This window comes from Lolium rigidum, chromosome 3 (assembly GCF_022539505.1).
Source record: "Lolium rigidum isolate FL_2022 chromosome 3, APGP_CSIRO_Lrig_0.1, whole genome shotgun sequence".
Taxonomy (NCBI): domain Eukaryota; kingdom Viridiplantae; phylum Streptophyta; class Magnoliopsida; order Poales; family Poaceae; genus Lolium; species Lolium rigidum.
The window spans coordinates 28548281-28562145 of record NC_061510.1 but is presented as its reverse complement, the minus strand read 5'-3'; the positions used below and the strand labels follow the sequence as shown (position 1 = coordinate 28562145).

General features: G+C 41.2%; 1 protein-coding gene across 1 annotated transcript; it reads left to right on the top strand.

Moving 5' to 3' along the window:
* The first annotated feature begins 3272 nt into the window (after positions 1-3272).
* Positions 3273-5416, top strand: LOC124695337 (uncharacterized protein At1g01500-like). Its single transcript, XM_047228193.1, has 3 exons — positions 3273-3483; positions 4091-4831; positions 4951-5416. Exons 2-3 carry the CDS (start codon positions 4160-4162, stop codon positions 5203-5205), a joined length of 927 nt encoding a protein of 308 aa, XP_047084149.1. The 5' UTR covers positions 3273-3483; positions 4091-4159; the 3' UTR covers positions 5206-5416.
* The last annotated feature ends 8449 nt before the right edge of the window (positions 5417-13865 follow it).

The window sequence follows — 13865 nt, the reverse complement described above, 5'->3', positions numbered from 1 at the left end:
CTTATGCTACGCTTAATTGGGTGTGTCCATTACATCATTCATATAATGATATAACCTTGTTATTAATAACATCCAATGTTCATGATTATGAAACTAATCATCCATTAATCAACAAGCTAGTTTAAGAGGCATACTAGGGACTTCTTTGTTGTCTACATATCACACATGTACTAATGTTTCGGTTAATACAATTATAGCATGATATATAAACATTTATCATAAACACAAAGATATAAATAATAACCACTTTATTATTGCCTCTAGGGCATATCTCCTTCACTATATATAATTAGCAGCATCACCACCTCAAAACAAGAACCATAAGAGAGAGACATAAAAATAAGCCACCTGAGATCTATTTCACCAAATCGCATCCGAGGAGAGGGGAACCGCCGCTTCACCACCATCTTCATCACCATCTCCATCCTCCCCCTCTCCTTAGCCATAGATTCTACTTGTACTCTTGATCTCATCACAATTGGTGGAATTTTAAGATTTTATTTGATATTGATCTTAAGAATTTATATAAAATGTTTATGATTGTTGATCTTATCATGTGTGAGTAGTTCTCACGGGATGAGGGTTAAGGTCTAGCCTCGCAACATCATGTGCATCTAACTTTACATGGGTGGTGTGATTAATTTTCATTTCAGATTTGTATGATTGTATCTCTATCTTCTACCTTAATCTAGGATTTGTCAAGTATCCAAGACCCTAACGACTTAATGAGGTGAGATTAGTGGTAATATGATGCTTCTTGCGAAACCTAGTGATAGTAGGGGAGTATGGTGATAGTTTGGGATCCAATTAGGGAATAACGATGACATCATTAATCTTAAAACTTTGGTCTGTGCTTAGCACTTAATAATCCTTCATAACCAGCGTGATTTGAGTGATTGGGTTGGTCAATAGTCTATAGATAACCAACACGATTGGAGTCTATAAGTATATAAGGACGTTTCACCCACAAGAATCTAATCTGAATTGATTATGCACAATTACGCTTATTATTATCTTTTATCCCACTTCATGAACGCACAACTGCATGAACCTTAGTCATGTGCTATCTCCATCCATTGATTCAAAAAGCCCAAGTAAACTCGAAGATCCAATGAGATGAAGATTTCAGAAGTTAGCAAGGTCTTACTTGAGTAAATCACCACATAATTCGCTTCCCAAGGATCAATATAAACCTAGATCTTCTAGGAAAAACAACAATACGACATCTGGTATTCGGGATCGAAAGTATCAGCTAGAATCGGAAGAATCCTCCGGTGGCGATTGGTCGGACGATTGGCGAGTAGAGTCTCTCCATATATCTGAAGCTTAACATCCCACACCCCACGGTGGACACCACTGTCGTGGGAATGGCCACGTCAGGTGCTACAAGGGGTAGCACATGAGAGGTGCGGAGCACGGGAGATGTAGCCATCTAAGGATCGATATTGCACGAAGACCGGAGTTTCCTAGGTTCAACCCCTCCGAAGAGTAAAAGCCTACTTCCTACTCGTATGTATTGATTGGAGAATTACAATGGGGTGTTGCAAGTCGACTATGGCGACTCGCATGTAGGATGAAGGTGGAATCACCCCTCTAGGGTTCCTTGCTAGGGGTTTATATGAGCACCCCCGGTTAAGGTTTACAAATATGGTGAGTCGATTAGCGACTCACGGGCCTAATAGGCCATGTAACTACTCTCCTGGGCTATCTTCAAGCCCAGTCGCCAGCACTGTTTCCAGATCTAGTCAGCCAAGCAAGTCGAGTGAGGCCCTTAGGCCAGTCGGCCCAGATGAGTCCCTCTGGTGATAGGCCTCGTGGGCTATATCCCCATCAACAAGTCTCTCCTCTAAACTACTATTACCCTTCTTGATAGTTTTTTTTTTAGATATTACCCTTCTTGATAGTTGACGGAAATGTTTTAGATTTCTCCAGGTCTGTTTTGTGGAAAAGGAGTAGCTTGCCAACTGGTAGAAGCTAGGTTTAGTGGACAATGGATCAGTGACTTATTGGAACTCGACACAATGAACCGGAGCAATGAAGACTTGATGAAGGTAGCCGATATTGACAAATGCCAGGACGGACCGTGAACTAGATTTGTTCTTCATTCGCAAGACCCATCCAAAATATCTTGAACTTTGTACTTTGGTTCATAACATTTGTTCTATAGTACTACTTGCAAAGAAACCATACTTTAAGTAAGTGTATTATACATATACATGACTAATTTCAATGACATGAGGTGTTCTTAACATATGGTACCTCGGGACTATTTGTAAAAACATAAATCCTTGATTATTTGGGTTATAATTTCATTCCCAAGGGAATCGGAAAGGGATTTGGTGAAACTCTTTCAAATACCCTTGCACCAAAATCCACGGGTACCGTGGAGTGTCTACACAAATATAACGGGGTTTGTATTTTTAAAATATCTCATCCAAAAACATCTTGGTAAACGAACTATTGAGGAGTTTTCAAAATCTTAAACTAGATGGGTTTAACCCCCTGCAATTTCTTGAATACACATAAAAATACACTAAAAATAAACAAAGCCTAATTGACACGAAGCAATCAAATACTCACATCTCATCCACATATAGGTGATCTTGGTGTTGTTGTCATTTCAAGCCCTGACTAGTGGTGATGGTCAGTTCACCATGGGATCTTACCAACCAGCAGCTGGTGGGAAAAAATTCTAGTCAAATGACCTCTAGAAAAATGTATACATTTGTATCAAAGCAAAAAATATGTGGGTAGAGATAGTTGATGTAGACTCGTAAGGTAACCATTACCTAATTTGAGATTTTGAGCACAAGGTGGCCAACAGGACGGCTATAGATGGATTTGTTTCTGGCCACCCAAACTCATGTCTTTTATTTACATGGCTGTAATTGACATCTTTTTTGCACCACTTGAAATGACACCGACATCAAGATCACATGGAAGACCTAGAACCACAGTAAACCATTCATTTTCCATGTTACTAATTATCAGAGTTATTCCCTAAAAAAAGAGTTATTGGATGCCTTTCTTTAATCAAAATAATCATTTGAATATACAAACATAAATGAGAATTGAACCCACAATTAAATGACACAATCAGTTACACAAGGACATTTATCCACGGCATTACTAAGGAGCTACGTGCACAAAAATGCAAAATGAAATGAAAACAATAAGTGGGCATACAAGTTCTTTTCCATTTATATTTATTATTTTCCCCATCCTACATATTGCCGAACGGAAATACGGAATTATGTAGTCAGGCATGAAGAGGTGGCTTTTGGACGTTGGTGCCCATTGTGTGAGGTGTCAGTTGAGGGATTTACGGGGGCTCAGCTCCAACCAAAAATATTTTCGTATATAGAGAGCGGAAGCTTCTTCTCCATGCTCATATCTTATTAGGACACTGCAGTACCCCACAGGACGCGAGAGAAGGAGAGGCGATTCGGTTGGTTTCAAAAAGTGGACTAGGAGCTCAATCTGGTAAGTGATCCTATCCTGTCCCTTCTTCAGTGTACTCTGAGTTCTTCAATGGTGTTCCTGGAAATACAAAGGTTTCATTGTTTGGGTACTAATCTGGTTATGAGAATTGTATTCCAAACTCTCAAATCCGTGTCTTGATCTTTGGTTCTCCCGGAGCTGCTTCTGTATGCTAGTGGAGCTTTGTGATTCTGTTAGTTCGTTTCTGTAACCATTGGAGTATAGAGGTGCTGATCCTAATATTAAGGGTGATTTCGATTGATCTTCCTCTTCTTTTTGCACCATGCTATAAAATTCATCAGTAGTTTTTTTTCCTTAGTTTCTAACGTAAATAAGAGGAAATTCAGAGAAACCTTTGCACTGCAGTACTGCACCCTCCGGTTAAATTCAGGAATTAATCATGTTTGATGTGTTCCGTTTGAGAAGTTTCTGTATGTTTTCCCTTGCAAAATAGATGTCCATCCAGTATCCTCTTGTACACAATTATCGGTCTTGAGATGCATCAGCCATAAAAGAAACTTCTTCTGAATTGCAAATGTTTCCATGGTGCAGTTATTCAGAAGTACTGACTGTAAAACTAACCAGCACAAACAAAATTGTGTTCTTGCAGATGGAATAATCTGATAAGCCAACACCCTGACTGCTCAAATCCCTCAAGGCCTCCAATTCGAATAAGAACATGGGTGAAATTCCAGAGCCAGAGGGTGCCAAGCTGACGCCGGAGCCATCGTCCTGCCTCAGCCTGAGAGTCTTCTATCTGAAGCTGAGCAGGTGCGAGCTGAACGAGCCCATGCTGGACACTCTGACCATCACCCACACCCCGCTCACCTCCGACACCATCCTGGAAGCGATCGGCGACAGGGCAATCACCAGCGGCAACGGCAAAGTCTCGTGCCCACTCCACAGAGACCGCGTCAACGCGGCGTCGTCGCGAGAGGCCACCTTCGTGAGCACGGAGACCGTGAGGATGGCAGGGAGCGTGCGGTTCGAGGTCCGGGTCGGCAAAGACGAGAAGCTCCTCGTGGGGATCATGGAGATGTGCGACGTGCCGGATGGCTTCGGTGGGGTGGAGAAGAACGGGTGCTGGGTGATGAAGTGCCAGGTCTCGATGCAGCGCGGGTCGGGGTTTCTGAAGGGCGGCGAGGAGGACGCCAAGTCGCCGATGATCGAGGTGTACGTGGCCAGTCTGTTCCGGGGCAGTCCGATCGTCTTCACCAAGGCGATGAAGCTGCGGTTCAGGACGAGGAGGCGTCAGGTCAAGGTGCCTTTCATGGAGCCCATCCCTGAATGCGGCGAGCACGCCGAGGACGCGAAAGAAACGCCGCAGGCTGACCAGAAGCATGACCGACAGGTAGTTCCAGACATCCATTCAGAATGTTTAATCACATTTCGAAAAAAGAATCAGAATGTTTAATCACATCCTGAATTGCAGAGCTGTTGCTAAATATTTGAACTGCATCTTGTCCTCAGGAACTATCGGAGTACCGGTGCTACAAACCGGAGCCGGGCATTGACGACGTCGACCTCGACAGCTTGTACGCGCGAACGGCTGGCCTGCAAGGAGAGGACAGCGAGCTCTCGTGGTTCACCGCCGGCGTCAGAATCGGCGTCGGCATCAGCCTAGGCATCATCCTCGGCGTCGGCGTCAGCGCTGGGCTTCTGGCACGTTCTTACCAGTCTACATCCAGGAGTCTGAGGCGCCGGTTAATCTCGGGCCTGCTCTGAAACGGCAGCCGATATTCCAACGCAGGGAACCAGGAGGTCCAGGACACAAGATGTGACTCTTTATATGGAAAAAGAAGGCCAAATTAGTGTGCATGGAGATTTCTGTTCTGGACTGTGTTTGTACATTCTTCTGCCTTTTATATAGAAACACTCGTCTTGCGCTGCAGATCTGCAATATGCTAACTGAACATGTATCTATCGTTACAACTTAGAGCAACTCTAACACAACATAGACATAAAACCCGTCAAAATTGTATTTTTCCGTTGAGTTTACGGGTTCGGCCAAAAAATGACCCAGACGAGAGCCTGAACTCGAAGCCCTAGCCCGTAAAATTAGTTCGGGGGCCCGAAAAATGTGACGCGCGTCCGTATTAAAACGGGCTGCGGCGGGAAGTTCGGTTTCTAAACCCTACTCCCCCCTCCGTGGCCGCCGTTCCGCCGTCTTCCTCCACCTCCTCTGATGAGAAATCTCGCCACCGCCAACTCCGCATTCGCTCCACCGCGACCTCCACATGGCTAGCCATGTAAGCTCCACGAGGGGAGGCAGTCGGTTGGGCGGCGGAGACTCGCCGCCGCGGCCCCCCGTTTTTCGCTCGTAGGTGGAGCACCGAAAATGGAACCGGTCCGAGAGCGCGCGCAAGCGCATCGTCTGCCGGTGGACGAACTGGGGGCTTACGCCCCATGGGATGCTCGCCCGCTACGCAAACGGTGGCCAGGGCTCCTCCGACGAATCGTGACGCCCCCTCTCCTTCCGGTGTACGACAGATTACTTGGTAACTTACCAGTCGGTCACCCATCCTCACACTACTCCACCCTCAACATGCTTAACTTCTCGGTTCTTTCCTGCCGTGCTCCCGCGAATGTGGTTGTACCTTGTTGTAAATACTACCATAAGATAATAATATAGCATTCGAATGTGAGAAATTTGAATATGTTTAAATCTTTAAACCGCAAGTGGACAAATAATATATGCATAACTATTAGAAAAGTGTGAGGAATTTGAATAAGGAATAATTTATTTTTATTCTTTTATTAATATTATTATCAAATAATAATATGCATTATTCATATAATATTACCAAATAATTAATATGTTTAAATCGTTAAACCGCAAATGGACAAATCATATATGCATAACTATTAGAAAAATGTGAGGAATTTGAATATGAAATAATTTTGTTTTTATTCATTTATTATTATTATCAAATAATATATGCATTATTCATATAATATGGCCAAATAATTAATATGTTTAAATCTTTAAACCGCAAGTGGACAAATAATATATGCATAACTATTAGAAAAATGTGAGGAATTTGAATATGAAATAAAAAATTATTCATTTATTATTATTATTACCAAATAATATATGCATTATTCATATAATATAGCCAAATAAGTAATATGTTTAAATCTTTAAACCGCAAGTGGACAAATAATATATGCATAACTATTAGAAAAATGTGAGGAATTTGAATATGAAATAATTTTGTTTTACTCATTTATTAATATTATTATCAAATAATATATGCATTATTCATATAATATGGCCAAATAATTAATATGTTTAAATCTTTAAACCGCAAGTGGACAAATAATATATGCATAACTATTAGAAAAATGTGAGGAATTTTAATATGAAATAATATTTTTTTTATTCATTTATTATTATTATTATCAAATAATATATGCATTATTCATATAATATAGCCAAATAATTAATATGTTTAAATATTTAAACCGCAAGTGGGAAAATAATATATGCATAACTATTAGAAAATTGTGAGGAATTAATATGCATTATTCAAATTAAATATGCATAACTATTAGAAAAGTCTGAGGAATTTAATATGCATTATTCAAATAATATGTCCATTATTATTAGAAAACTGTTAGGAATTTAAATAACAATATACTAGAAAGATTTAATATATTGATCGCGACGATTCATATGTTCATACATAGAAGACACACACGACACCACACACCACACCACCATGCATCTACTCATAAATATTAAGTCCGAGGAGATCCATCAGGCTATTGTAGCCAAGTGCCCGAAAATGCCTCCTACCCAGCTCGAAGCCGAGGCGAGCGTCGAGAGCGGCATACTGCAGTTGCTTATGCCTATGGCTCAAGGAAAAATCGCCCCATCCAAAAATCAGTGCCTCTTCTTCTAATTCCTTGGCGGTCTTCGGCGCCTTGTTCTTCTTATAATTAAACTTCTTCTTCCGCTCGAGACCCGTCCCAATATAATGATTTACCAAATCATACAAACTCGGAGTCTTCTTTTTTGGGAAGGGGTTCTGTAGGATCTGCTGGAGGTTGATCGGAGATGGAATAATAATTTTGTAGGTCTGCAGCATATTCACATCATTGTGGATTGCCGCGCCACAGAATATGATGTTCTTGTCCGCAAGAAAATCGATGAGCAGTTGTGGCACGGTGAAGACGAAACGAAAGCGCGGGAGAGATTTCTCGCCGTTTCGCGCGCTTTCGCTTCGTCCGGAGTCCCCGAGCGCTCCCCGGTAGGCCGGGGTTGGCGTGGGCTCGCCGGATGGATGAAAGCCCAAATCCAACGAAAAACGAGGAACCGGGGGCGCGGCTGGGCCATTTTTCGCCGTCCGGATGAAAAAATGGCACGCCGGGGGCCTGTTCGGGGAGACAAGTGGAGATGCTCTTATCAGCACAATTGTTTCTTATGTTACTATGACTGATAGACGCATGTGCAATGGAAGATGAGGCTTCACAGGTATACATTAGGGACGAAATATGTTAAGTATGTTATCATGCTACACATTATTTGACATGTTTTGGTACAATCCCAGCCTACTGCCTCTCATGGATGTTTGTCTGATTACCATGGTTCTTTCAGTATTCAATATTGATATACAATTTGCTTACATTTCTCTGTTCTGTATTTTCAATTCAAATTCTGTTTGTTCCCGAACACTTATGCATGTCACTGCACTAGCACACAATATTAACATGCATTATTTTGTCCATCTAATGCTTGGTGAAGTACTTATCACTTTTCGCCTGTCTCTGTCACTTTAAGATCTTTATCAAACTCTTTGAGGTGATCAACTAATCTTAAGAAGCATTATCTTGTCACAGTATTTGTTGAAACATTGAATAGATGCTTCCTTCAGGATAAATTTCGATCTAAAAAAGGTTGTGTACGTGATGTTTTTTGTCTTTTTCACAGAAGTCACAAAAAATGTCGATTTTTTTGCAAAACTTGATGTGCGCGCGTAGAATGTCGATACGTAAGCATGAAATTTTTTGTTTGAATTTTTTAATATTTCAAAATATATTTTCCGGTGGCTGGATCATATGCTCCCATGTGTCGAATTCAGTTTCTCCTTCAAGAATGTCAGTGAGCGTGACATTGTATTTAACTTCAACAAGGTACCATGATTCTCTTGTTTGATATTTATTGGATAGTCACTGCTATGATTCCCGAAAGCAGAAATTTGTGTTCCCACGAAACGATGACACTACTATAATAAATAAAAGTTCACACCATGTAGCATTGGTTTTTAATGATCGTTGATTTGCTGCACGTAATATGTTTTTGGCACATGGATCATATAAAATATATATCCAAGTGCACAATGTAACAAATACTTAAATCTTATAGGATTCATGTTACCGCTTGTTGCATATCTAGTTCATTATCAGCAGCCGACCAAATTATCACAGTTGACATTCCAAGAAGCATTTTCTGGCTAATTATATGCTTTTTAAGGTCTGCATATCTATTTCACTATCCACTACCGACCAAATTCTTATAGGTGAAATTCCAAGAAGAATTTTCTGGCTAAGTATATGCTTTTAAGTCTGCATTTCTATTTCATTATCCACTACTGATCAAATTATCACAGTTGAAATTTGAAGCACTTTCTTGCTAAAAGTATATGTTGTGAAATCATACTAGTGGCCCCACTGAAGTTCTGCAGTGTCTCCGTAGCGGGTACCTCAAATTTTCAGAAGTATTTACATATGAACAAAGGATCAAAACCACAGTTGCAGTGGTATCTCAAGCATGGTTCAGTTTGAAGTACAAGTTATGAAACATTGATAGATGTAATACCAAGTCTTCTCGAGATCTCAGCAATGAAGACATAACTGTATTTAACCATTATTGTCGAGATTTAAATGATAGCGCACTATAGCATATCTGGAGGGTCCACGCAAAATTTTAGCTATTTTCCTTGCTATGGCGCTATTAGAGAAATAGCATACTATATCGCGCTAAAATTTTATAGTGTTAGCACGCTATTTTTTCCAGCCTATTGGCCCAAGAGCACGAGTTTTCCTATTTAATAAAGGAAGAAGTAGCTTTTACTTTTTCGTGGTGATGAACTGCAATCTGCAATCTGTTGGTTCCTCTTCTGAATCGGAAGATAATATCGCTAATGCTGATGATTCTTAATAATTAATTATTTTATACTAGGTTGTTGCCTTGTGGAATGCTTATGTAGCCTTCTAAAATTGGAGAACTGTTTTTGTATTTGGTTATGTATGTATGGTTCAGTCATTTTTGGACTATATATTCTTCATTTTTGCGGAAAAGATTTATTTTTAGGCTATATATGAGTTTTTTTCATAATACTATTTGAAATATAGCATGCTATTAACACGATATAGCGTCCATAGCGTTTGAAGAAGGCCGCCGCTATTTTAAACCTTGAGAAAAATAGAGAAAGAGCCAACCTCTCCCTATTGACCTTATACAGCTGTGACATTACTAAGCAATGATGATAGTTGATTATTTAGAACTTTTTAGGAAAAGGGAAGCTAGTGACGCTTTTGGCCCCTAAGAAGCTCCAAAACATGCTGATGCATATGATGCTACTACCCTCAATCCCATTCTTGATGTAGTGTTTGCCGCCTTTGTTATAAACGCGACAAACAAATAACAAAGAACGAGAAAGAAAACGCAGCGGAGACATAAGATTTTAACGTGGAAAACCCCTCCAACACAGAGGAAAAAAAACTACGAACGCCAGCCAGCAAAATTTCACTATATCGGAGAGTGTTTACAAACGTCGGTGGTTATCTTATAATCTGATAAACCCTAGCTAGCGTCTTACAAGAGGTATATATAGGCAGTGGCATCGATCCGTACCACGGGAGGGGGGGGGGGGGGCAGCAGCCATCCCTGCCAAAGTTGTCAGAACCGTGATTCTGAATCAGATCGGAACCTCTATAGTAGGATCGTAACCCGTAGGATCTTAACTTTTAGAATCGTAAAATCTTAGATTCTATGTAGTAAAATCGTAGGACCATTTGACTTATTTTGTATCATAAAGTCGTAGAATCTCATAGTAGAATCACGAGTCTAACAACTGGTCCCTGCAGGGCACGTCGTATGGCCTACCGGCGACGGGCCTCACTCCGCTCATCGGAAGTTAGCCTCCCTTTAGAATGAATTTGGATCACAATGTAACAAACTCCACTTTGAGACAAACTCCACCTTGTAGCATGAACTTCAATAATCTTCTAAACAACAAAGAAAAACATTTGCTGGCGCCATGCAACAGCCACTTGGGCAAAACAGTTATATCAACCAAGTTCGAGCAAATCTCAAACTTGACAACATGAACTGGCTTTGTTATCGTATCAGCAGGATTATCATGAATACTTATCTTGCATAACTTCAGTTTACCTTTAGCAACAATGTCGCGAATATAATGGTACTTGACATCAATGGGCTTTGTCCTCTCATGAAACATTTGATTTTTAGTAAGGTATATTGCACTTTGACTGTCAGAAAACAAATTAATGCAAAAAATCATCTCCACAAAGTTCAGCAGTAGCCATATATTTCTGCTTTGTCCCAAACCTACCGGCGATGGGTCTCGCTCCGCTCATCAGAAGTTAGCCTCTCTTTAGAATAAATTTGGATCACAATATAACACCCTTTAATTGATGGAAGTGTATATATGTAGAGATGCACAGTTTTTTCTGGTCGGACCAAAACTGCAGTTGTTCATCCCAATAGTCTTTTCTCATGTCATAAAAAACGATACCAACAGTGGGAGGAACCACAATGGTATTTTATTATTATTAAGAGAGTGGCGAGGCTCGAACTTGGGCTGCCTAGCACACCACCTCATGTGCTAGCCAGTAAGACCCCATAGTAATGACTGATGAGAAGTAGTAAGGGCATCTCCAGCGGCGCGATACAAACGGACGCTGAGCGACCGTTTGCGCCCGCCGGGCTGAAAAATGCTTCTGGTACCACCTCTAGCGTGGCGACGCAAAGTGACCAGGTGATGGCACGTGATGCACACGTCCGTTGGGAACCCCAAGAGGAAGGTGTGATGCGCACAGCAGCAAGTTTTCCCTCAGAAAGAAACCAAGGTTATCGAACCAGTAGGAGATGAAGGCCACGTGAAGGTTGTTGGTGAAGGAGTGTAGTGCGGCGCAATACCAGGGATTCCGGCGTCAAACCTGCACAACACAATCACAATACTTTGCCCCAACTTAACAGTGAGGTTTTCAATCTCACCGGTTTGCTGTAAACAAAGGATTAAACGTATGGTGTGGAAAATGATGTTTGTTTGCAAAGAACAGCAGAGAACTGTGATTGCAGTAGATTGTATTTCAGATGTAAAAGAATGGACTTGGGTCCACAGTTCACTAGTGGTGTCTCTCCAATAAGATAAATAGCATGTTGGGTGAACAAATTACAGTTGGGCAATTGACAAATAGAGAGGGCATAACAATGCACATACATATCATGATGACTAATATGAGATTTACTTAGGGCATTACGACAAAGAACATAGACCGCTATCCAGCATGCATCTATGCCTAAAAGTCCACCTTCGGGTTAGCATCCGCACCCCTTTCAGTATTAAGTTGCAAACAACAGACAATTGCATTAAGTACGTGCGTAATGTAATCAACACAAATATCCTTAGATAAAGCATTGATGTTTTATCCCTAGTGGCAACAACACATCCATAACCTTAGAACTTTCCGTCACTCGTCCCGGATTCAATGGAGGCATGAACCCACTATCGAGCATAAATACTCCCTCTTGGAGTCACAAGTATCAACTTGGCCGGAGCCTCTACTAGCAACGGAGAGCATGCAAGATCATAAACAACACATATATGATAGATCAATAATCAACTTGACATAGTATTCCATATTCATCGGATCCCAACAAACACAACATGTAGCATTACAAATAGACGATCTTGATCATGTTAGGCAGCTCACAAGATCTAAACATGATAGCACAAGAGGAGAAGACAACCATCTAGCTACTGCTATGGACCCATAGTCCAAGGATGAACTACTCACGCATCAATCCGGAGGCGGGCATGATTATGTAGAGTCCTCCGGTGATGATTCCCCTCTCCGGCGAGGTGCCGGAGGCGATCTCCGAATCCCCGAGATGGGATTGGCGGCGGCGGCGTCACGGTAACTTTTCTCGTATCGTGGCTCTCGGTACTAGGGTTTTCGCGACGGAGAGAATAAATAGGCGAAGGGGCAGAGTCGGGGGGCGCCTGAGGGGCCCACCCCATAGGCTGGCGCGGCCAGGGGCCCCACCGCGCCGCCTTGTGGGGTGGCCGCCTCGCGTCCCCTCTTCGTCTCCTCTTCAGACTTCTGGAAGGCTCCGTGCAAAATAAGACCGTGGGCTTTTGTTTCGTCCAATCCCGAGAATATTTCCTGTGTAGGATTTCTGAAACCAAAAACAGCATAAAACGAGAGCCGGCGCTTCGGCATCTTGTTAACGAGGTTAGTGCCGGAAAATGCATCAAAATGATATAAAGTGTATGTAAAACATGTGAGTATTGTCATAAAACTAGCATGGAACATAAAAAATTATAGATACGTTTGAGACGTATCAAGCATCCCCAAGCTTAGTTCCTACTCGCCCTCGAGTAGGTAAACGATAACAAGGATAATTTCTGAAGTGACATGCTACTATCATAATCTTGATCAATACTATTGTAAAGCATATGAGATGAATGAAGTGATTCAAAGCAATGGTAAATATAATGACTAAACAACTGAATCATATAGCAAAGACTTTTCATGAATAGTACTTTCAAGACAAGCATCAATAAGTCTTGCATAAGAGTTAACTCATAAAGCAATAGATTCTTAATAGAAGGTTTTGAAACAACACAAAGGAAGATATAAGTTTCAGCAGTTGCTTTCGACTTTCAACATGTATATCTCATGGATAATTGTCAACACAAAGTAATATAATGAGTGCAAATAAGCAAGTATGTAAGAATCAATGCACACAGTTGACACAAGTGTTTGCTTCTAAGATAGAAAGAAGTAGGTAAACTGACTCAACATAAAGTAAAAGAAAGGCCCTTCGCAGAGGGAAGCAGGGATTACACATGTGCTAGAGCCTTTTATTTTAGAAACATGGAAACAATTTTGTCAACGGTAGTAATAATTCATAATATGTGTTATGCATAAAACCTCCTATAAGTTGCAAGCCTCATGCATCGAATACCAATAGTGCTCGCACCTTGTCATAATTAGCTCGGATTTCCATGGATTATCATTGCATTACATATGTTTCAACCAAGTGTCACAAAGGGGTACCTCTATGTCACCTGTACAAAGGTCCAAGGAGATCACTACAAGAAAAGTTCTGATAGACAACGTCTCAAAAT

Coding starts and splice junctions, on each gene's coding strand:
- LOC124695337 (XM_047228193.1), top strand. CDS start 4,160: ATGGGTGAAATTCCAGAGCCAGAGGGTGCCAAGCTGACGCCGGAGCCA. Junction 4,832..4,950: donor ACCAGAAGCATGACCGACAG/GTAGTTCCAGAC, acceptor TCTTGTCCTCAG/GAACTATCGGAGTACCGGTG.